This window comes from Coptis chinensis, chromosome 9 (genome assembly GCF_015680905.1).
Source record: "Coptis chinensis isolate HL-2020 chromosome 9, ASM1568090v1, whole genome shotgun sequence".
NCBI classification, from domain to species: Eukaryota; Viridiplantae; Streptophyta; class Magnoliopsida; order Ranunculales; family Ranunculaceae; genus Coptis; species Coptis chinensis.
The window spans coordinates 74,300,874-74,327,091 of NC_141464.1; the positions used below are offsets into that span (position 1 = coordinate 74,300,874).

Below are 26,218 nucleotides of genomic sequence, written 5' to 3' on the forward strand. Positions count from 1 at the left end.
CAACTTCGTCTCCAAAACCGATAAGGAATTGGCTCTGATGTCGATTCATGCATCCGGACTCATTATCCATGCGTCTCGGACTCAAGCAATGCGTCTGGACTCACGATCTATCGTCCCGGTGACGCGCGCGCATTGAGTCCGGACTCACGATCCATGAGTCTCGGACTAAGTCTATTTTCCCTCTTTTGCTCCATCCTTCTATCCTCTTTTTATGGCTTTGGTCCAAGCAACGAATCCTTTGGCCTTGGCTTCCAAATAGGCTTTAAAATAGGTCCAAGTCACATCTTTAATAGCTCCATTCCTTGGCCTTCTCCATGATTGTCCACGGCCTCCCATGTGATCCTTAATGTCTCAATTGCTTTGTTTTACCCCATTTTCTCTAATCTTCTACAAAACTCTCTTTTTCACCCGTAGAATCTTAAAACACAACTTATAAACACTATTAGTCCACTAAGATGGCTAAACAAGAGGCATAATCGAGGGTTAAATAACACTTTTTGAGCACTTATCACCTGACTACAGCTCCAATAATTCAACCACCTGATTGGTCTAAACCTTTTGAATTAATGTGTGACGCGAGTGACTACGCTATTGGAGCTGTCTTAGGGCAACGCCGAGAGAACAAGCCAATTGTCATTTACTATGCTAGTAAAACTCTTAATGACGCTCAACGTAACTATACCACCACTGAAAAAGAATTTCTAGCAGTTGTATATGCCATGGATAAGTTTTGTCCTTACCTAGTTGGTTCTTCCACAATAGTCTACACTGACCATGCGGCGTTGCGTTATCTATTAGCAAAGAAAGATGCCAAACAGAGGTTGATCCGATGGATCCTCCTTTTGCAAGAGTTTACTCTAAAAATTAGAGATAAAAAAGGTTGCGAACGTGGTAGCGACCATTTATCCGCGACTTCGTTAATGATGTCGATAATGAGGCCGAACCAATCTGCGATTCATTTCGGATGAACATTTGTATTCCGTTTTTCATCTCCTTGGTATGCTGATATAGTAAACTACCTAGTTACCGAGGAGGTCCCTTCATCTTGGACTCGAACGGACGGAAGAAGTTCTTATCCACTGTGAAATTTTATTTTTGGGATGATCCTACCTCTTCCAAGTATTGTTCCGACCAAAATCGCCATTGCATTCCCGGTAGGAACATAATGGCGATGTTATCCTTTTGCCATGAACAATCTTGTGGTGGTCATTTCGATGGTAAGAAAACTGCAGCCAAGGTCCTACAATGTGGATTTTATTGGCCAATGCCGTTTAAAGATGCACACGAGCATTGCAAAGCATGCAACCGCTTTGTCGAGCTAGGGCGATTACTCAACGCAAAAATGATGCCCTTAAATCCAATTTTAATTGTAGAAATTTTTGATGTATGGGGCATCGACTTTATGGGTCCTTTTCCAAATAGACATGGCTTCCTATACATACTAGTAGCTGTTAACTATGTGTCAAAATGGATTGAAGCGTTGGCATGTCGTGGGAATGATCATAAAACGGTCGTATTTTTCGTAAAGGAACATATTTTCTCTCGATTTGGCGTTCCCAAAGCTATAATTAGTGATGGGGAAAACATTTCTGTAATAAAAATTTTGAATCATTAGTAAAGAAATATGGAGTTACTCACAAAGTGGCAACTCCGTATCATCCTCAGACCAGTGGCCAAGTAGAAGTCTCTAATAGAGAGATTAAATCAATTTTAGAAAAGACAGTTAATCCATCTAGAAAAGACTGGTCTCTTCGATTATCTAATGCCTTGTGGGCATATAGAACAACTTTTAAGACACCTATAGGCATGTCCCCTTACCGACTCGTTTTTGGTAAACCTTGTCATCTTCCAGTTGAACTCGAGCATCGTGCTCTATGGGCTATCAAAAGCCTAAATTATAATACCGATGCGGTAGGCGAGAAGCGAAAATTGCAGTTAAATAAGCTTGAAGAGATTCGGAGTGATGCCTATGATCTCTCGAAATCCTATAAAGCCAACATGAAAAGAGTGCATGATAAACACATATTAAGAAAAGAATTCAAAATTGGCCAAAAAGTTTTGTTGTACAACTCGAGATTATACATTTTTCCAAGAAAACTAAAAACTCGATGGTCTGGTCCTTTCACTGTCTCTGCTGTCACCCCTTATAGGGTTATCTCTTTGAAAAATGTAAACGATGACAGCGAATTTCAAGTAAATGGCCAACGCCTTAAACATTATCATGAGTTGTGTTCTCCAAATGTCGAAAAGACTCTTCTTAAAGATCCAGTCTACAAAGACTAAAGATTCGCTGGTGTATTTCTTTCCAGGTGTTTAAAACAAGGAAAGTACACCATTAAGGTAGCCAGGCCCTCTTCTATTTTCTTCTCTCAAAACTCCTAGAGTGTGTGGTTGCAAGCGCCGGAACCTTAGTCCACAAAAACTCTATTTCAGAACTGAGTATAAATGTCTTCTGTTCATCGAGCAAACGTGCCTTCTGGTAAATAATGGGTACCAAAAATTTCCCAGCCTTCCTTCTCTTCCCTTTTCTATTCTCTTCCTCGCGAACTCCAGCTCATCATTTGGTGTAAATCTCACCCATCTCGAATAGGTAATGGTCGCAGTACTTTTGCACGAAAGCGACGTGCGCGAAGGATGGGGTGGTGTATTAATTGTCAAACACTTTTCTGTCCAGGTCTTGATTTACTATCCGATATGAGCCGATATAAGGTATATTATTGTATGACACCAGCTCAGCAGGATAAACTTCGTCGTCGTCCCGTTGCTCCCACAGAGTAGGATTCATCTTGAGGATCTGACGTTAAAAGACTCACATTCGTCTTGAGGATCTGACGTTAAAAGACTCCACATATATATACTCGTGTATTTTATTTTCACCTTTGCATTGTGCACAAAAAGAGTCATGATGAACAACATCGGATAGTCCCACGTTCGCACAGGCAATGGATTTCACCAGGCCAACCCCAAATAGTTTTCTATTTGATGACAGTTTGGGGCAGTTTGAGGCTATACCATATGTACTAAGGGTAATATTATTATTAGACCATTGCACATTGGTCAGGGATTGTACCGCCCACGAACCCTAGGCCCCAAAACATAAAGGTTAAGCCCGCCGGGCTGGATTGGGTTAAGCCCCCCAGCCAACATGACAGTTGCCTGATTTTACTGTAATGATTTTCTTCTTGTAGTCCGGTGTTGTTGTCACGTTCTTTTGTATAATGACACATACATCTTCCCTTGTACATTGCCATGTTCATCTCCACTTGTACATTTGTATATAAAAATTAAAATTAAAAAAAAAAAAAAAAAAAAAGGTTGAAGGTGCCTTCTTCATATTCTAGTGGATGGCATTTTTAATGCCGATCATTTTAGCATTCGATTCGTTTAATTTAGAATTGAAACGAATCGAAATTCCGCGTTTGAAATTTTGGGACATAAAGGAAATTTCTGGAATTCATTTGGGCTTGGACCAAAAATTAGAACCGACCCAAATCAAGTGTCTGGTCACAAAACCCAAATATTATCTCCATCGTAATTATTACAAGGCACAAACGGTTAGATATCCACAAACGGTCAAATATCCACAAACGGTCAGATATCCAAAACAGTCAGATTTTTGCCTATAAATTCCGACACTCCTCATCACCCTTCACTCACTATCCAAACCTTAATCTTCACATATTATCTTTTCATTCAAAACAATGGATCCGATCGAGCAATTGGAAAAGGAGCAACGTGAATGGGCTGTCACAGTATTCGTGATAACAGTATTTGTCATTATTCTCATCATTTCGATCATGCATAACTTCATCCGGGAATATCTAGATCTATGTAACCTCAATATCTCTTTTCCTTTGTTGCTTTGTATATTACTATGGTGTGTTAAATAATTCTCAACCATTTGTACGGGTTACGTATTAAATGGAGGAGCATCCTATTTAATAAATTGTGTATATTAGTTGTATTTTTACCTTATTATAAACATAAAATAGTTATCAAAACCATAACAAATAAGAAAAATCAATAACACAATAAAATAAATCAAACTCAACTTATTGTTTTCAGAGAAGATTGCGCACGCTACACGGTACGCCTAACACTTGCCATGCACGCAGCTCGATTATTCTATCCATCTTCTATTATTGAGGTATGATCATAAATTTTGAAATTACGTGTAGGTCTAACTATCCTATGAAACTTTCCTCCGTATTCTCTATCATTTTAAGACCTCATTAATTGTTTTTGGATACCTAACATGAAAAGACATACTATGGATACCTATAGTTGCTATACATAATTAGGGATACCAACACCACATGTTTCACTTGTAAGTCGAGATCTAGATGCACTTGGCATCCTGATTCGTACCAGATCCTATATTTGCTATAAATCTCTTCCTTTCAGCCATTCTCATTTCACGGTTTCTACACTATCCTTCCATCAATTATCCTTTCAAATGGATCAACCAAGAAAGATAGTACCTGGAAAGAACTACATGAAATTTTTTGATGATGGCTGATTTTCTCCTTTTTATGACACAGAAATTGTACGTCGAGGATGGATGCCTCTTCTATATCATGCAGAAGCAACCTATTCCAGAGATTTGGTCTTGATGTTCTACCAATTTAGCGGACCTGAAAATGGAAAATTCTGTTTCCATGCCTATGGACAACGTTTTGAATTAACTAAGGAAATTATCTCCGACATACTTCAAATTCCAATGAATGACTCGGGGTTCGATCTTTCAGAGTCCCCATTTAATTCCGTCAAAAAGTTACTACGGGCCAACGTATCTCATGGAGAAGTCGGAAATAAAAATCACGTTGTTCTTCAACGCTCTTTGAAACAGAGTCAACGAGTTGTGCTCTACTGGTTGGGACACAATGTGGTGGGTACGTCACACCAATCTGAAGTCACCAAGCCTCAACTACACCTACTTTGGATTATGCAGAATCAAAGAGATGATTTTTGTATAATCCAACACCTCTGGAACGCAATCACCAGAAGAACAAAAAGGTTAGCACCTCTGCCTATTTTAGTCACGAAAATTATGTTGCGTTGGGGTTATCCAGCAGTTTCTCCAGAAATACCTCTTCAAAGAGCATTTGTTACTATACTTCACAAAGACTGTGCCGGTGGTTCTTGGACGCCAGATACTCTACCAGATGAAATGGATGGCCAAAACTCAAACTCTGCACATTTCTTTGATGAAAATCCCATGGAAGGTATTCAATTTCTTCATCAAGGAATGAGGGAACTACACGCACGTCAGAAAATCATCATCAAAAGTCTTATGGATTTCCAAGAATGTCAAGCGATGCATGATGTTGATCAAGAGGCAATATTGGAAACTCACTCTCAGTCATTAGAAAATCACACTCTTCTAATAGAGAATCAAACTATGATCTCTGGCAACCAGGGGACCCTTCAAATCCAGCTTAGCCAACAAATTGATGAACTAAACAGTGTTGTCCACGATCTGCATTCCTATCACCATCCTTATCATCATTCTGAACCATAAAAAAAAAAAAGGGTTGCGTTCTGTTTTTACAAAACTCAACTTTCCCCAAAATAAATAAAATAAAATAAAATAATTATTATTAAGTGTTTCGTCGTGTGCTCCTTTAATTAAAATTTTTGTTATCTTTGTATCTTCTTTTGTAAGAAATCCCTACTAGGATTGTCATATTTCAAGTTGTGATAATAACAATTTTAACGTGTTCTTTTAAACTTGATTACAAGAGGTTTTATCTTCTTGCACACTCATTCCTCCATCCAGTCAAATTTTCTTGGACATATTTCTTCTCATATCTTTCCCCATCACTCCACTCCATCAAACATGGCATCTTCATCGAACGTAGCATCTTCATCAAACAGGGACACCTCGAAACTCATCCCCTGAGCAATCATTTCAGGCCATGATGGATTCCAATACTTATGGACTTCATTTCCGTGATTGCATTACTAACATCGGGTGGTCTTCCTTGTTATTAAATACGACCAAACTTATTCTCCAAGTTTGGCGGCCTACTTTTATGCTAATATGGAAGATACACCAAAGATTCAACGCTGCTCATGGCTTTTTCTTAGACGGATTCACAATCAAAGTTGGTGGCACAAACCATGTCTTTTCGGAGGCAACACTTGCCCGACTTTAGATCTTCCATATCACGAGCCGGAAAGAACAACATGACCATACATTTATCACAACTCTACTCGTTCCTTTTCATGGCCTGCTTTTTGGCAAAGATAATCGGTGGCCTCTTGAAATTAAAGATGAAGGAACTAAACATGGCAGATGGCCAGACATCACCATTCCTTTAGCCAGCATGACCATGAACATGGGAAATGCGATGTTGTTTGTCCTTCTTAACATCAAGGGAGATTGGCATTTTTCTACCGCCAATAATGCTGCATGTGTAGTCTTCAATGAGCTTGCTCGAGGTCATACATTCTTTGATATCTTAAACTGTGTTATCTCCAATTTGAAACGAGCTCGTACTTTTCGGGATCAGTATATACTTTTACCTATAATTGCTTGCCGAATTATGAAGACACATTTCCCACAGTTTTCAGCTACTTTTCATGACTAGGTCAAAGTAGATTCTATGTGCCCACCAAACAAGATAATTTGTTCATTAAGGTTTAGGCAATGGAAACGTCCTGCACGATACTTGAGACATGTTCGTTGTTATCCAAACGATGATAAGATGATGAAGCATTTGAACGAATCTGGTGAACAAGAATGGGCCACCATTTGGGAATACGTTATCTTTTGGCGCGATACTAAGGAAATGCATTTCACTGAAGAAGATGCCAGACCTTCACCACATCCTGGATGGTAAACTTGAGTAGGGAATTGTACATATATCTAACTGTATATAGTTGTATATATAGTGTGCTACTGTTTTTCTTTGTTTTTTTTTTTTTTTATAATATATTATGTTACCACAACTTTTTGTTCCAGCAATCCAGCTCTAATTTTGTTCACGGTTATCAGGTAATTCCTTTCTTTATCTATTTCTATTTCGAAGACTAATCATCACTTTGTTTGGGAGTGATTTAAAAAAAAATAAAATAAAAATTATTAGGCAACTTGTAGTCTATATATAGTTTCTATTTTCTTGTTAGTAAATGTAATTAGTGACAAGGTATTATTTCTTTTTCAATGATGAAAATTATCTAGAAGTCTCACATTAGCATTCGAATTATGATTCGTTTTTAAGAAACTTAAGCTAATACGTATGCAATAGTTTTTACATCTTTTCATGAGTATTCATGCACTGAGTATCATTGATTGTACATGACAATAAGTTTCTGGAACCCACGGTTAGTCTACTTAAACTATCAATCCTGTGAGAATCTAACCAAAAGCCTCGATATGAGTGATTTGTGAGTAATGACACAGAGGAATAGTTTTTCCTAATAGAAAAATCACGATCGACTTTTACTTGATCACCATCCTAACCCTAGGCGAGAATTTAGGCATTCTTTGGATCGACATAGCTATAAATTATTACCTGTTACAAATTTTACCGCTAGTCACTCCACTGAACCTTTCATCAAACCTTTCACTTTCACCAAAAATTCCTTACCCATATATTAACCCCAAATAAAAGAACCTACCTAAGTGATGAGTATGAAAAATAGGACGAAATGTAGAAAAATAAAAGAAGACTTGTTCCAAATAAAAGTTAGTTACCTGCTTCAAAAAAAAAATTAAAAAATTAAAAAATAAACTAAATAAACAGAATCATGTTTCTTAAGCCTTTAAAAAAAAAATGAAATAAGTACAAAGGCTTAAGAGTAAGGTAGGAAAACTCAGGTAGGAGCAGGAAAAGAAAACAAGGATTTCTCGAGTGTAAATATCTTGAAGACCTTATTCTCTCATACTTATCATTTTTTATCTTCCACTTCCATTTCTTTCTACACTATCACCTAAACCCCATAATACCTAATAAAGACCTCTAGCTCAATTAGGAGTAGAATGGTGTGATAATAAGTAGTATATGTGATTGATCGACCTCGACTCCTCTGACTGTCATAGAGTATGTGAGTAAAAGTGTGCCCACTGCACACTGGAGTTAACAAAACCTTAGTGGAAAAATTATGAGCGAATTTGTGTTTCGACACATACATGTGAGAACCCATTTAGGTACACTCTCCAAAGGATCCAGAAACAGCCCTACTTGTGCAATTCAATATAAATTCACTGTATGCATGCTCATATGTAGATGTTTTAACTATTGCGTACGTATTAGCTTGAGTTTTGAAAGAATTAATCCTCGTTCCCCGCTAAGGAGATGTATAGATATCTGAGATTAATTTAGGAAACAAGCTTTTGTTACTGAGTCGTTGTAGTATAAATGAAGTTTGTGAGTATCTTCTCTGGAAAACTCTCATGAGGCTATAACTCGTCCACTAGGGAATTCCTAGTGATTTAAGGCCTTGTTGCATATGGTCAATGCAACCGCACTCTGCGAAATGAGACTTAGCTTAGAATGCACAATTTTGGCCACTTATCTCTTTTAATGTCTCTTCTTTGCTTGAGGACAAGCAAAATGCTGTTTGGGAGTGGTGTGATAAGCACCCAAAACTGTATTATAAAAACACAGCCAGAGACATAACATTTCGGTCCAATTTTGTGCTTAATAATCATGAAATAATCGCATCTTAGGTGCTTTTTGCGGGTTAGACAACTAATGTAAAAATTATGATAAAGCCAGACATTTAAGCACGAATAGAGAGTATACACATGCCTTCCGATCAAGCCCATGTGAAGCCCAATAAATCCGGACTAAAGCCCAAAGACTCAAATAGTCTGAGAATCCGGTCGAAGCGGGATTACATGCACGAAGCGTCAAACTTCGAAGCTCATATCTCTTGAACCGGGGGACTCGAATCGCGGCGAGTGAAGCTGCTCCAACGATCGGTCTGCGGCGAACTCTGGCATAGGCGGAAGTTGTAAAAATGCCAAAAGACCGGATTGCCACTGGACACTGCACGTGGACCCATTAGGCAGGCCTATAAGATTTGATGAGTCATCATGCAAGTCAAGACAAAGGTGCAAATAATTGGTGCAAATTTGACACCTTGCATGAAGTTAATGAGTTGGTTTGATTTAGGTGATGATTATCTAAAAAAATGAAAGGTGTCAAATGGGGGTTAGTTGTGGATAAGTGAAAAATAAATGAGAGGAGAGTGTTTCACGTGGGAGAAAAGAAAAAGGCTCTCTTATGTAAAGCGGGGCTGATTTTAGGAGTTGGCTAACTTTTACTTCCTTGACTTTTACTTTTCATTTACTTCCATGTCTTTACTTTTAGTTTTTAGTTTTTAGTTTTAAGAAAAAAAGCTTGTAACTTGTTAATGGAGGACTACACCTTCTAGTTCTTGAATAAAAACTTATGTTTTCCTTAAGTAATTAGTTGGCTTTGTATTCATTTCTTCTTTCTATCTCTTTTTTCTTATCTTACTTGTAGTTTTAATCAAATCCTAGGATCATGAGCTAAAACTCTCCCAAGGGAGGGTTAATGATGCTCATGTGAGGATCGAGCTACAAATTTCGGATTCAAAATCACTACTTAAAAGACTTAGGTTCTATTTTTTCATGTCCCCAAAATGATTTGACAAATATCGATCAACTATTGTAAAGTAGAACTAGGAGTTGGAATGATATTTCAGAGATGAAATATCATTTCAATTCTACATGCTAGCATGATATGTTTAGAGATAGGTATATTATGTTAGGGATTTGAGATGGTAGTGACCTGTTTCTAAAAGACTTGTAGCTAGGCCTTGCATGAGTAGGATTATTCCTTCCCTATCTTTCTCTCTCTTTCATTTAACTATAAACAAACTTACAAATTTTAGATAACTTGTGTTAAAAAAAAATCTATCTATCAAATCCTTCTCACTTAGTTCCCCAGCAGCGACGCCATTTGATCTTAGCACTTTTCAGTGTTTTTAGAAATTTACTTACTACGTGCTACAACTCAATAATTCCTTACTCACTATTTTTCTTTTAGAATGCCAATCTAGTTCGAGTAGGGATTTCGTTCCAACTTCTAAGACAAGAATCTAAATGATCACAACTGAAATCTACACCTTGGAGAACTAAGTGAGAAGGATTTGATAGATAGATTTTTTTTTTTTTTACAAGTTATCTAAAATTTGTAAGTTTTTTATAGTTAAATGAAAGAGAGAGAAAGATAGGAAAGGATTAATCCTACTCATGCAAGGCCTAACTACAAGTCTTTTAGAAACAAAATCACTACCATCTCAAATCCCTAACATAATATACCTATCTCTAAACATATCATGCTAGCATGTAGAATTGAAATGATATTTTATCTCTGAAATATCATTCCAACTCCTAGTTCTACTTTACAACAAATGATCGATCGATATTTGTCAATCTTTGTCATTTTGGGACGTGATGAAAAATAGAACCTAAGTCTTTTAAGTAGTGATTTTGGAATCCAAATTTGTAGCTCGATCCTCACATTTGTTATCATTAACCCTCCTTGGGAGAGTTTTAGCTCATGATCCTAGGATTTGATTAAAACTACAAGTAAGATAAGTAAAAAGAGATATAAAGAAGAAATGAATACAAAGCCAACTAATTACCTAAGGAAAACAGAAGTTTTTATTCAAGAACTAGAAGGTGTAGTCCTCCATTAACAAGTTACAAGCTTTTTTTCTTAAAACTAAAAACTAAAAACTAAAAGTAAAGACATGGAAGTAAAAGTCAAAGAAGTAAAAGCTAGCCAACTCCCAAAATCAGCCCCCCTTTACATAAGAGAGCCTTTTTCTCTTCTCCCACCTGAAACACTCTCCTCTCATTTATTTTTCACTTATCCACAACTAACCCCCATTTGACACCTTTCATTTTTTTAGATAATCATCACCTAAATCCAACCAACTCATTAATTTCATGCAAGGTGTCAAATTTGCACCAATTATTTGCACCTTTGTCTTGACTTGCATGATGACTCATCAAATCTTATGGTCCCTAGTGGGTCCCGGTCCACGGGCGTCCAAATGGCAACCGTCTTTTGGCATTTTTACAACTTCCCGCCTATGTGTAGAGTTCGTCGACTGATCGTCGGAGCAGCTCACTCGCCGTGATTCGAGTCATGGTTAAAGAGATATGAGCTTCGAAGTTTGATGCTTCGCACAAGCACGCGTCCCGCTTTCCGATCGATTCTATACTATTTGAGTCTTTGAGCTTTAGTCCGGATTTATTGGGCTTCACATGGGCTTGATCGGAAGGCATGTGTATACTCCCTATTCTGTGCTTAAATGCTGGCTCTATCATAATTTTTACATTAGTTGCTCCAACCTGCAAAAAGCACGAAGATGCGATTATTTCATGATTATTAAGCACAAAATTGACCGAAATGTTATGTCTCTACAGGTTTTTATAATACAGTTTTGGGTGCTTATCATGAAGCGTAAGTCAATTTCCATATTTGTGATTATGGGAGCATAGTTGGACTGTGATTTATATATTATTTGGATACTTACATCGTGACGTCTTCTTGAATGCTTTTCAATACTCAAAATACCATCTATTATAGGCAGGTGAGCTTTTACAAGTCATCACTGTTCGATTTACTTTATAGTCTTGACTTCATTACGTACTTAACTTCAGTACGAAAACATGTGATAAGTATTTCAGGCTCAAGCTATAGACGAACTGGCTAAGCAGGTGCTTGATGCACTAAGAATAACTAATCCTCGAAACCTGGGCACCTGGCAGAAAACCCAAATATATGTAGTCAGAAATTTAAATTCTACATTGCAAACTAAGTTTAATACAAGGGGTAGACCGAGTGAAATGACTTTCAATGTCACATCAAACGGTAGGCCATATTCTTGTCAAATTTCATCCCACATGCATTTGCTTATAATTTTCCACGCAATACTTTGTAGAAAGCTGTATATATATTCTAAATAGGAAACAATATATTTATAATATTATGTATTTAGAATTGTGTGTCTTGGTAGACAAGAAACTAACTTGTATATAAACCCATGTTATGGGATGAATCAAATACACTGAATAGAATTGAAGTCTTTTATTCGAAATGGTATCGGAGCATGTTCGATCCTTTGATTTTTTTTTCATTGAATCTTGAATCCACTGCGCACTACAACCATTGAAATCAAACCATCCTTGAATCCTTGAATCTCAAACCCAAATATCAAACTTTTTCCCAAACCTAAATCTCATACCAATTTTTTTTTTCTGCAACAAATTTATGAAAAGGCTACCGAAAATCCAATTGTGCTAGAAAATCAATCATCCTCACAAGTCATTCATCACCACTACACCCCACAAGACAACTCGGCATTTCCAAAAACTATTTCATTAGATGAGTCCAACTATACCATATGGGCTCCTCTCATGTGGATACGTATTGGAGCCAGGGGAAAGATTGGTTATTTGACTGGTGCAAAGGTTGATCCGCATATGATTTCTCCAGAATATGAAGTTTGGGCAACAGATAATGAAAAGGTGAAAAGTTGGCTTATTGATTCCATGGAGACTTCTCTTATGAACCGATATATTCGTCTTCCTACTGTAAAGGACATTTGGGAGGCTATGGAGAAGACCTTTTATGATGACTATGATGAAACTTGAATTTTTGAATTGAATACAAAGTGCTTTGAAGCGAAGCAGAATGGGAAACTTATTCCTACCTATTACAACGAATTGGTGGCCATGTTCCAGGAGATTGATCAAAGGGTGACTTCCCAAAATAATAATGTTGTAGCTGTAGTCCATGAAACATCCACAATGTCCAGATTGTGTGTTTATATGTTTTTACATGGACTAGATTCGGAGTATGATCATGTGCATGGAGAGATCCTTCGCAAGGAACCTAAATTTTTCTTGGAGCAAAGCTATGCTTACATTCGCAAGGTCCAATATGAGAAACAGGCTATGGGGTGCTCTGTATCAACTGAATCCTCTATCTTGGCTATTCATAACAAGACAAATACTCCTCTCGGTTTTTCTGGTCCTTCACGCCACCCTAAAGGAAAATCAAATCCTTATGCAGATAAAAGGTGCCGTGTTTGTGGCGAATTGGGTCATAGCAAGGAGAGATGTTATGAAGTGATTGGCTATCCTGATTGGTGGGACTTTGCAAGGAGGCCACGAAAGAATATAAGCAAGGCCGCCATTGCTAATGCTGTTAATGGATATCCAGACAATGCCTCGGCTAATGTAGCACAGTCAGGTATGAATGGTAAGGTTATTTCGAATAATACATGGATAATTGATTCAGGTGCATCTGACCATATGACAAATGACCCTAGCCTTATGAAAAGTCTTAGAGCTTCACCTCAAAGCGCTGTTTCTACTGCTGATGGTACTCCAACTCCGGTTAGCAGAGAAGGTTCTATTGTGTTATCTGATACCCTCACTCTTAAATCTGTCTTAGTTGTTCCATCTCTTGCTTATAACTTATTGTCTGTTTGTCAAATTATTCTAGCACTTGCATGTATTGTGACGTTCTATCCATCTTTATGTGTTTTTCAGGACATTCTGACTCGACGGGTCCTTGGTTATGGTGTTAGAAAGGGGAAACTGTACTATCTGGATTTGACAGAAACTGGAGAGAAACAGAAGAATTTTCTGGGACAAGCTAATCAGGTCAATAGGGACAAGAATGCAAAAGAAGTTGTGTGGTTATGGCATCGCTGTTTAGGTCATTTATCTTTTCATTATCTTAAGAAGTTGCAACCTCATTTATTTTCAGTTGTTAGTGATTCTGAGTTTCATTGTGACATTTGTGAACTGGCCAAGAGCCATCGTATTTCATATACACCAAGTATTAATAGATGTCCTATTCCTTTTATGAAAATTCACTCTGATGTTTGGGGTCTTGCAAAAGTTTCTTCATTTTTTGAAACTCGATATTATGTAACTTTTATTGATGATTGAACTCGCATGGTGTCATTACTGAAAAACAAAAGTGATGTATATGGGATGTTTACTGATTTTTATAAAATGGTGGCGACGCAATATCAACAATCTATTAGGGTCTTTCAGTCGGATAATGGTGGAGAATCTGTGAATGGCCTCATGTTTGAATTTTGCCGGTCAATTGGAATTCGTCATCAAACCTCCAATTTTGGTACCCCCACAAACAAAATGGTTTAGCAGAACGGAAGAACATGCAGTTGTTGGAAGTTGTTTGTGCTTCCTTGTTTGGCATGAATGTACCTCGATCCTATTGGGGTGAAGCAGTGAAATCAGCAGCATATGTTATCAACCGTACTCTCTCATGGGTAATTGACTTCCAGAATCCTTATCAGAAACTCCATACACTTTTGTCCATCTCATCTATGCCTAACTTGGAACCTCGGGTGTTTGGATATATAGTTTATGTCCATATCCCAAAACCAGAACGAAGTAAACTTGATCCTCGTGCGAAGAAGTGTATTTTTGTGGGTTATGCAGAGTTTCAGAAAGGGTATATGTGTTATGATCCAATTACTGACAAAATGTGTATATCTCTTGACGTCTCATTCCATGAATCAAACCCGTATTACTCAGGGGGAGTTTCCTAGTCTTCCCTTTAGGGGGAGAGTGGCAGTGAAGGGAATCCTTGGTCTATTGACAACTTTGATGTCTTTGAAGAATTGGAACACTTGGAGGAACGATTTGATCTTCTTGCAGCAGAAATTGATCTTGTAGCAGTAGAGAATAATCATGAGCAGACAATCAACCATTTGGTTTTGGTTCTCAGCGATCAGACAGAAACACATAATCAGGATGTATATGAAACTGTAGCACACGCCATTTCCCCTTCTACATTAACAAGTGAAGATCTCGGTCAGAATGATCCGCCTCAAGTACCTCCTATAACCTTTAATGAGTCTGTTGGGTTAGAAAATCTTGAACCTAGAAAATCACAAACAGCGAGTAAGGGAGTTCCTAAGAAACAATATGAACCAAACATTAAAGCCAATGCTAAATATCATATAGCTAACTTTATGTCCAACCATAGGTTTTCTTAATCACATGCACTTGTTATAAATCAATTATCTACTGTATCTATTCCTAGTAACGTGCAGGATACTTTGAAAGATCAAAAATGGAAGAAAGCAATGAATGAAGAATTAGAAGCCCTTCAAAAGAATGTAACATGGGAGGTAGTTGATATGCCTGTTGGAATGAAGACTATTGGATGTCGTTGGGTGTTTATCGTGAAGCTTAATACAGATGGAACTATTGATAGATATAAGGCAAGATTGGTTGCCAAGGGATACACACAACGTTATGGAATTGATTATGAGAAGACTTTCGCACCTGTGGCGAAGATCAATACTGGTCCTGAATTTTAATTTAAACTGCGACAAATAAAGATTGGCCCTTGCACCAGCTTGATGTGAAGAATGCATTCCTGAATGAGAATTTGGAGGAAGAAGTATTGTAACGCCTCGTATTTAAAATACGTATTTTTCTATTTATTAATTAATTTAATTATTTATTTAAAATTGGTTGGTTGGATTTGGGATATGTGGGCCTGGTTTCTGGGCCCGAGTCTGTGTTGGGCTTGGGTTTCAAACCCAAGTATATAATCACATTGTTCTAGAGAATAGGGTTTTTAGAGAATAAAAAAATAATAAAAATGGAGGCAGAGATAGAAGCTGGATTTCTAGAGCGTTGGAACGCGACGATTCGGACTAGGAGGATTCGTGGAGCTTGAGACTAAGGTGAGTAGATTAGTTTTCTATTTCACGAAATATGTTAATTATTCTGGTATTAATATTCTTCCTGTCATTGGTAAAACTATCGTTATTAAAACTGATTAAAAATCTGTTGAAACTCCAAAAATTTGAGATTGAACCGTCCGGGCGTTGTTTTGGGCTCAGCAATGGAGCCTTGAGTCCTCGCTACCAAAACAAAACAATGGTCCTGTACATGATTTGTAACTGTTTATCTCTTATTTTTTTTGGTTATACACTTGTGGTGTTGATTGTATTACTGATTGGAGGTTAGTGGGGGATTGAATGCCGGATTTGGGTGGGGCTGTGGAAGCTCTGTTCAAGCTTTGAACAGGCGCTAATGGTGTCGCCTATCATGATGATTGTTTGAACTTTTGTTGGTTGATTTGGTTTGGAATTTGTGGGTTTGATGGATTGTTGATGATGGAGTAGTGTTTGAGTGGGTGAGGGCGGTCGAATAGGGGCTGTTGGAAGCTTTGCATAACTGCGTTAATGGCGGCTAGAGAATCGCCCAGTTTAGAAATGCCCAGTTTATGACTGGAAATGTCTTCTTTGAATTGTGTCTTTGGAATGGAGTTTGGTTGTTGAGGTTTGAGTGCTTGCTGGATTTGGGTGGGGCTGTTGGACGGTGGTGAATGGAAGTCGATGGAATCCAGATGTAGATTTGAGGATGAGTATGGATTTAAGGAGTTGGGGTTTTGGTTTTGTTAATGTTGTGGGGGTTTTTCCCCTGAGCAATTTCGAGTAGATTGGGAGGAGTGGCGATCGGTATTTGTGGTGGTCAATTTGGTGCTGGTGTGGTGGAGGCTTTGAGGAAAAAGATGACCGGCTGGGCTTGGGCCTGGGTCGGTTTCTCTTGGGCCTTGGGCTTAGCTAGGTTAAGTGGTTGGGCCTTAGCTAGTTTAAGTGTTTGGGGCCTGTAGACACCCCATTTTTGCACCCCAGGCATAATTCATTCACGATTTTGCCTTGAATTAAATATGATCATATAAGGTGATTTGCTTTCTAGAGTCTTCATTTCTACATCAAACTTCTTTCTTTTCATCTTCTTTTAGCGTCTTTAGACTCTCCTCATCATGTTCTAGCTATGGCTGAAGTTTCGTTGCTTTCTGAGTTTTGAGCTGAAAATGACCAAAATGCCCCCGTAACCCTTTGGAGCCCAAATCTCGTTTTTTCCACTCTTTCTTTGGATGAGATTATTTCATATTTGAATTCCCCTGAAAAATCCTTCGAAATGAGTTCAAAGCTTGCCTAGGTTCCTTTTGGATTTCAAAACCCTAATCTTGCTTCTATCCCGTTTCAAATTTGGTTGGCGACCGTAGGGGTGCAACGATTTTTTGGAGTAAGATTTCGACCCAAGGGTATTTTTAAAAGTTCATGGACCTTCCTAATGGATTAATTAACAATTTTTGTGAAGAAGAGTTTGCCTAATTTTGACCCGGTCAAAGGAAATTTGCAGTATTTGAAAATATGGTCAAAGTGGGCCTTTTTGTGGATTTTGGACCCGTGCTCATGGACTGTGGATCCAGCTCGAGTTGGACCTTTTTATTAGGATTTATAGCCCATTTTCAAGCCTCTAAAAACCTAGATAACCTTCCTTAATTGTTTGATTTGATTTGATCCCTAAAATCAAGAATATTCTAGAGAATATGCCATTTTGAAGCCAAGTTTGGAAACCCTGGATTATGGGCTCATTGAGGACGTGTAGGGCTTTTTTTTTGCCCTAATCCATCTAAAATATCCAAAGATCAAGGGCCAAGATCGCACCCCTTATCCCACCTCTTGAATCAAGGGCCAAATTTAAGAGGTGCAACCAAAAAGATATCAAGCCATTGGATTTTTTCTTCATCAATACTCAGCCATTGGATCAAACTCATTACCATATTTGAATCCATCCCAAAAATCTATAAATATGGGTCTCATTCACTCATAAAAAAACAATCTAGAGCAAGTTAGAGCTAGGAATTCGGAGTTAATAATCTGGACCTAGTTATTCAGAGTTAATAGCCTTCTTTTCTTCAGTGTTCTTCATTTTTTCTTTCTAGTTCTTCATTTTAGCCTTCTTTTTCTTCTTGTCAATCTTGAGTAGAAACTTCTTTTCACCAAAAGTTGTTTTTTTCCTCAAATCACCTGTTTCAATCCAAAAATCACAGTTATCAGTTCAAGATCAAGTTTATCATCAATCAATCAATCAATCTACAATCAAGTATGAGGCAACATTCCAAACAAGGTGACATCTTTCTTTTTTCTTTTATTTCCTTTAGCATTGCATATTAGGTTATCTTTTTTTATTATAGCATATAGTTATTAGTTTTTAATCCAACTTGGTAGATTAATTTTTCAAGCTTTCTTCGTTTGCCTATCTTAACATTTACTACACCTCAATAGAAGTAAAATTTGGTTTTTACCAGCGATTGGGTGCCTAACACCTTCCCACATCGTACCTTGACTCCCGAACCCAATAATCATCTAGTTTCGAGGGTTAGTCCTTCACATAGGTTTTACTCAACTTTTCCTTAATAAAGTTAGTGGCGACTCTAAAAGCAATTGCATAGACTTAGGTACACATTTTTGTGCTTACAGGGCCATTTCATTTTAAGTGTGTTGGGCCCATTTCATTTTAAGTTGTTTTGGGCCAGTTCAGTTTAAAGTTTTTGGGCCGGTTTCAATTAAATTTTTAGGCCGAACCCATTTGTGTTTCGGGCCAGTTCAGTTGAAGTTTTTGGGCCTTATAAACACTAGTTAGTTATTGGGGCGGATTAATCCTTTGTTTCGGACCAGTTTAGTTTAAGTTGTGGACCAGTTTTAGTTTAAGTGTTGGGCCGGTTTCAGTTAAATTCTCCGAGTCGAACCCATTGGCGTTTTGAGCCAGTTTCTAATTTTGGTTTTTGGGCTGGTCATATAACTTAAAATAGAGATCCAAAGGGGTCTTTCAACATTTAGACTTTCGAGGTTCTAAGGTTTGGGCTTGGCTAGTGGGTTCGAACCATGACCTTAGCCATGAGCCCATGAGCCATGCACCTTTGCCCTTAGCCATGAACCATGGCTATGACTCTGAACCTGTTGAACATGGAAATGACAGTTTGACTTCGACCATGATGTGTTGACTTTGACCATGACGTGTTGACTTTGACTTTGACCGTTGACTTTGACCATTGACCGTAGAATGTTGACTTTTTCCAGTTTTTCATATATTTAAGAATATGGAGAAATATAGTAATAAAATATTGTCAAAAATTATATAACGTTGTTTGTCATTATCTAATTAAGATTTGACGTGAGTAGTGTGTAAATCATATATATATTGGGCTTTGATTGTGGACTGTTGACTGTTTAATTGTGTTATGTTTTTATATATTAAATTGTATGGACAAATCAAATGCTAAAATGCTGTGGAAGCTTGTATAAATTTGGTTATCAGTATCTAGGAAAGATTTGACGTTGATGCTGTGTATATTTTGACACGTGACGAGATAGAAACTTTAGGAGATATAATATTCTTAAAACGCTACAAAAATGTTATGCGATATGTTTGAAGCAATTGTGACACTATATAATATGTGGGATATATATATTGAATGCAATAGTTTTGGAGACATAGATTTATATAAACACTCTATTATTATATATGTGAGATGCTACTATGAGGTAGTATAGTATTGGTAAATATTTTCCCACGGGAGTGTGGCGTAGTGCAATAATATATTGGCACGTGAAAGAATGAAAGTGGTTATGAGATATAATGGAGATATTTGTAAATATTGTGGCTTAGTGCAATAAGGTATTTGACCTGCACGGGATATAGTGGAATTATTATGAGTTATAGATGTATGACACCTGAATAAATTACGTAACGAAAATCCTAGAACCTGACTACCACAACTCATGTGATTTGCCCTGTGTGGGCGATGTGATATGATTGGCCCTTCCGGGCGTTTCAGTGAATTTGAATGGCCTTCGGCGTAAGTAATGTGATTGGCCCTTCCGGCGCTTCAGTTGAATCTGAATGGCCCTTTCCGGGCGAGCCCGAATAGTGGCTTGATTATTCCATTCGCAAAAATAGAACGAGACGCGATATTTTATGCGCCGAATAGTGGCGATTACATAATGGCTTCCGTGTGAGGGTTACCCGGTGTCGCGCATCCCGCCGGGGTAGTTACGCACGAGTGGTTCATTATGTAAGGGAGGCATGTGGATGTACATGTTCGGGCGTTGGGAGCCGATTGTGGTAGCCAGGGAAACTAGGTAAGACATAGATACGACGTGATTTTAGGGACACACAAAGAAAGCCTTAAATAATCTAATTATGGTAATATGTTGGTTAATGAGGTATCTGTAGATAGATGTTTGTATATGGTTTTGCAGAAGGGTGAGTCAAACTAATTATTTGGGAAGAGACGACCCACTCTGTTATTGAGCATGAAATGCGGTACGGATATAATATGTTTGGTTGGTTATTTGTTTAGTTAAAACCTAAGGCTACCGATGGAGGAATTACATGCCTTATTTATGATGCGATAGTTTGTTGTGTGGTTAATGGGAAGTTAAGGTGCCTCGATGGAGGAACTACCCGCCTTTAATTATTGTACTTAAGGATGTTGTATTAGTCGTTGAAAGTTAAAAGCTTCGGTGGAGGAACTAACGCATCTTGCCTGATGGATTGTGTATGTATATGTATAAGTATATGTTGTATTTTAGAGCTACTCACACCAAAGATTGTTATAATGTCACCCGATTTGCATGTTTGTTTATCGGGTGTGTTCATTAAATGAACACAGTTGATAAGTCTTGACAGTTTAGTGTTGAAGAAGATTGGTTGTTTGCGCCGTGGTTTTGCGTTAAGCGTCGCATTTCAAGATAGGCTTTGTTTTTCTTTGAGGTAATATAGATTTTCAGTTGAGATAAGGTTATTTGCATTTTCATTTGTTAATTTTTGTAATGAAGAGGACTTTTGTTAATTTGAAATTTTTATTGGTTTTTAAATTATCCACATATTTAAATTGTTTATGGGTTTTTGGAAGTGGAGAGTGTGTCACACCTCGGAGATCGAAGAGTCGGGAACAAATAATATTTTTCCGAATTCTGTCAAAATTCGGGGTGTGACAAGTATATATGGATATGCCTCCAGGTGTGAAGAACCATCCCAAAGATGTTGGGAAGGTGTGTAAACTGAAGAAGTCTTTGTATGGCCTGAACCAATCTCCAAGAGTTTGGTTTGGAAGATTTACAAAATCCATGAGAGCTTTTGGGTACAAATAGAGCAATTCTGACCATACCTTGTTTATAAAACACAAGGATGGTAAGATTACATCTCTAATTGTGTATGTTGATGACATGATCATTACAGGGGATGATTCGAAGGAAATAAATGAATTGCAGAAGTATTTGTCAAAGGCATTTGAAATGAATGATCTAGGACAACTGAAGTATTTTCTGGGTATTGAAGTTGCAAGGTCTAAAAAGGGGATTTCACTCTCACAGAGGAAGTATGTCTTTGATTTGCTTGCTGAAACAGGGATGTTGGATTGCAAACCAATGGAGACACCCATTGAGATGAATCATGGACTCGTCATTCATCCTGACCAAGTTCCTACTGATAAAAGAAGGTATCAGCGCCTTGTAGGAAGGTTAATTTATCTCTCTCATACTAGACCTGATATTGCTTATGTTGTGAGTGTGGTTAGTCAGTTTATGCATTATTCGAGTGAAGAACATATGGATGCAGTCTTTTGTATTTTGAAGTATTTGAAGAAGGCACCTAGCAAAGGTTTACTGTTTGGAAAGAATGATGTATTGGACATTGTTGGACACACAGATGCAGATTGGGCTGGTGATAAAACTGATAGACGTTCTACATCAGGATATTTTACTTTTGTCGGTGGAAATCTTGTAACTTGGAGTAGTAAGAAGTAGAAAGTTGTGGCCAGATCGAGTGCAGAAGCTGAATTTCGAGGTATGGCACATGGAGTATGTGAATTGTTGTGGATCCGTAATGTCTTGAAGGAATTGGGCTTCAAGCTTCAAAAGCCTATGGATTTACATTGTGATGATAATCGAGCCGCCATTCAGATTGCACATAATCCAGTTCAGTATAATCGAACAAAGCATGTGGAGGTTGGTCGTCATTTTATTAAAGAAAATCTTGACAGGAAGGTGATTCGCTTTCCTTTCGTAACCTCAGAGGAGCAATTAACTGATGTTCTTACCAAAGGTGTATCTAAAAAGGTGTTCGACAGCTCAGTTGACAAGTTGGGCATGATTGACATCTATGCATCAACTTAAGGGGGAGTGTAGAAAGCTGTATATATATTCTAAATATGAAACAATATATTTAGGATATATTTAGATAGGAAACAATATATTTAGAATATTATGTATTTAGAATAGTGTGTCTTGGTAGACAAGAAACTAACTTGTATATAAACCTATGTTATGGGATGAATCAAATAGACTGAATAGAATTGAAGTCTTTTATTCTACACACTTCAAGTCTTATATACTGTTTAAGAAACACACTCTTAAAACACCATGTCTCAGTAATGAACAAGGACAACTTCCCCAACAAGTACTATTTCTTTTTATCTCCTCATGTTTCAATCCAAACCAATTTTAAAAATGGGTACTCTTTATTTATCTATATTAAAAGTGGGTTTCTTAATCTTGCCCAATATGCTTTTTATGTGTGACAAAGTGATTATTGTTCCAAGTTAAGTAGTCTTTATTTTGCGAGATTAGAAATGGGTATTGCTTAACTTTTAAATATATGTAGATTATCTTTCATTCCATTGATCACGAAGCGGCGTATGGGAAAGACGTACAGGCTTGAAGAAGATGATAACGTGTTCGAAAAATCTGACGGAACAACTAATAGAATATCATATTCGATCATAAAATGAATGGGCTTCCGTTTCTCAAGCTACTTTTAGAAGTTTTTGATGATCCCACATAGTTAGAATCATATATAATTATGAGATTATCATTTGATAAGTATCATAAACATTTATTGATTATTTTTTTTATGCCAATTTCTACATAGATGTTGTGGAAGGATCAATAGAAGTGGCTATTAAATACCACCTTGAATAAGTAACGGGAGATCGAACGCTAAATTTGAAAAGATTGAATTAACTTCAAAGCACACGGTTGAGAATATTATATGTAGAATATGTAGTGGGAATGCTTGGACAAATAATTCTACATTTAAAATGGCATGTGTGTGTGTGTTTTTTAAAATATGATTGGATTACCTTGCTATGTATTTTGTTATGGGTTGCATTGATTCATCATCATGCTTGACTACAAGTTGATTTTTTTTTAAAACATTACAGTTTTACACTTTTGCAATCATGAAGTTTCAAAATAGTACATACAAACGTTCAAGCATTTGAATTTATGCCATCTAACCAATAACAAATATTTTACTCCTACTTACCTAATAATTGTAATGGCAACTACAATTATGTACTGTTTGTTTTTCTATTATTTACAAACCCATAAAATTGATTTCAATTTATTCTTTGCTTTTTTCTTTGACGCAAGTAAAAGTGTTCATATCTTATACATAGGCACATAATTTTGCATTCTTACATATTTCCTTTACCAAAAATTTCTTTCATATAACAGCACCCGTTCGTAGGACAGGTTTGAACGCTAGTATATACTAATTTTAATAGCTTGATTATAAAAAAAAAAAAAAAAAAAAAAATTAATAGCCTTTTTAGATAATAATGGTGGATCTTCTGCCATTGCTAATAGCTACTGAGAAAGATTTAAGCAACGTTTAGTGCAAGAAGGGAAGATATTACAAAAACTATAGAGAAATAACCATTGTTGTCCCACATTACTAAGATATCCAACAAATGACTGCTACCACTGCCAGCAAAGGTGATATTGAACCTTAACACAAGGGGCATGGTATTGGCACCCCATTTTATGGGATTAGCACCCCTTTGGCAAAAAGTAAAACAATAATGGTTATTATTTATATGTCTTTTTATACCTCACATGCTCATAGTTCTACGGCATCGGGTTGACGCGAGATCTCATATCCTACGGTAGGTAGTTGTCGCGAGATCGCATAATCCATGACATTAGATTATCGCGAGATCCTATCCCACGGCAGGCAGTTGCCACAGAACATTTTTTTTGTGTTTTTTTACTTCAAATTTTGCGTATTGAACACACACGACATATGGATACATTATTTTCTTCTTTAAAGCTTCTTTATACACTCCAAGAACAACACCAAAACCATGACAAAAAAAATATACAATCGAGCCATAATTTTGCTATCTCGCGGCAAATATTTTCATATGCTATAAGAAAATTTTGTTATCAAATTAATAAATAAGAGTTTTGATAATTAACACAAGCAAAGACTCCATTTTAGTAAACACAATCATATCGCGGCAACTAACTTTTTTTACGGTGGCTATTAAAAAAATTTTAAAGAAAAAATGACCCACGGCAATCACCTTCCGTAGGATATGGGATATCACGGCAATCCGATGTCGTAGATTGTGCGATCTCGCGTCAGTGTTTTTTGTGTGATTAATGGAAGAGTGCTATTACCTTTGAATTGGTCAAGGGGTGCCAATTCCATTTTATGCATGGGGTGTCAATACCGCGACCCTAACACAATAAATAAGTTCCACAACTCCAACCTCTGTGTAGTGCCTATAACCAGCTTGGACACATCACTTCAACATCATAATCATAGCACTCACAATAGTCTTGAAAGAAAATAGAGGAAAGCTAGAACGAGACGATGTAATCTATCAAGCTCTCTAGAGATTTGTAGGAAGATCCTCCTACTGTTAGGCATAGCTCTGCCTTCTCCTTTAAATCATTGACCCTCACCATCATCTCCTCCCTTTCTTTGTTATTCTCCTGCACCATTAACCTTCTAATAGATCTTTTGATCTCTCCACGCTCCAATTCATTCTCCAACTGAAGTCCCACCCTCCACACCTGGCTCACACACCGGGCGTTCATCATCTGATCACCAAAGCAAGGCCAACATAGCATTGGTACACCTTCACATATACTCTCCAATGTCGAATTCCAACCATTGTGTGTCCAGAAGCCTCCCACCGCTGGATGGGCTAGTACTTCCTGCTGAGGTGCCCATTTTACAATGCAGCCTCTTCTACTTTGTATCATCATCTCATTGAACTTTTGTGGTAGGAAATCTTTTGGGTCCTCGTCGGCCTTAACACCATTGGACCTACTCCCACGAGCGACCAATCCAGGTCGGATCACCCACAAAAAGGATTGCTCGCTATCGGCAAGCCCCAAAGCTATCTCCTCCAATTGCGCTTGATCTAAGGCAGCTATGCTACCAAAGCTAATGTAAATGACGGACGACTGAGCTTGTGTATCCAGCCAAGAAATGCAACTAAAATCTTGTGTCAGTAAGCTACTAGAAGAAGCTGGTGTACATTTATGGAATGGGCCTATTGGAAAGTTTGGTATGAAAAATTCTTGTTGAATAGTTTCCAGTACCGATTGATCGAGTGATTCAAAGGTGTTCCATATTAATCCAGACGAAGCTTTGGTTTGCTCGACCATATCAGTAACCAATTGAAATACTCCCTCTACATCGTGAGTCTTGACCCTTGGGAGGTCTTTAACTTTGAACGGTGGCAGCTCCGGTACTAGTTCCTCAAATTCAGATTCTAGATACAAAAATAGGTACAAATAAGAAGATACATGTCAATTTTTGTAAGTCGTTAATGAAGAAGCGTAAGCTACCACTACATTCGATCAATCTGGTTAAGAGTCCATGCAATCTTCTAGGTTCCACGCAACTACACCATTCCAGTGCTACAAAGGTGGTGATAAACCAGATATGATAAATCCTAAACCAAAAGACGTATAAGAGGGAGAAGAAAGACTAACCTTTAATGGGATAGTAACCTTTTTCTCGAAGAAGTGGAAACACAGCAAACGCAGCAAAGTTTATGGCACTACTAGTCCTTATGACAATCCTTGGGATGTTAAGACTATCAGCCACATGTTGAGTGAAGTGCATGATGGCATCAGCTATGATACAAGCAACTGGTGGTTCATGTTGTTGGGATAATATCTTATTAACCAAGCAATCTTTAAAAGGGGATACACAGGTTTGATTAAGAACAGGAAGCATAGATATGACATCATGAGTGAAAGATTGAATCTGAGAATCAGATAAGCCATCTGAAATTGGTAAGAAGGTGAAGTTTGGGTAATTAGAACAGTTGGGAGAGTTGAATTCAGTATGAACTATGATAATAGACAAGGAGCCTTTAGAGTGGGAATGAAGAATAGTAGCTAGTTGAAGCATAGGGTTTATGTGGCCTTGTAATGGGCATGGAAATAGCACCACTCTACGGCGTTGCTCGTCCATTGTGTCAATAACCTTAAATGAATGTAATGTAAAATGTTTCACACTGAGTTCTTGATTGTGTTTAAATGTATCGAAGCATATTTTTTT

At 37.5% G+C, this 26,218-nt stretch overlaps 2 protein-coding genes across 2 annotated transcripts; one reads left to right on the forward strand and one right to left on the reverse strand.

Moving 5' to 3' along the window:
- Positions 1 to 12,409: 12,409 nt before the first annotated feature.
- LOC147477986 (uncharacterized) lies at positions 12,410 to 15,360 on the forward strand. The gene is made up of 4 exons (XM_086586136.1): positions 12,410 to 12,586; positions 12,668 to 13,903; positions 14,596 to 14,868; positions 15,091 to 15,360. The coding sequence occupies exons 1-4, from the start codon at positions 12,410 to 12,412 to the stop codon at positions 15,358 to 15,360; spliced, it is 1,956 nt and encodes a 651-aa protein (XP_086442262.1).
- An 8,140-nt stretch (positions 15,361 to 23,500) lies between these two features.
- Positions 23,501 to 26,131, reverse strand: LOC147477987 (UDP-glycosyltransferase 76B1-like). Its single transcript, XM_086584743.1, has 2 exons — positions 25,645 to 26,131; positions 23,501 to 25,421 (listed from the first exon to the last, which is right to left on the reverse strand). Exons 1-2 carry the CDS (start codon positions 26,129 to 26,131, stop codon positions 24,499 to 24,501), a joined length of 1,410 nt encoding a protein of 469 aa, XP_086440869.1. The 3' UTR covers positions 23,501 to 24,498.
- Between the last annotated feature and the right edge of the window lie 87 nt (positions 26,132 to 26,218).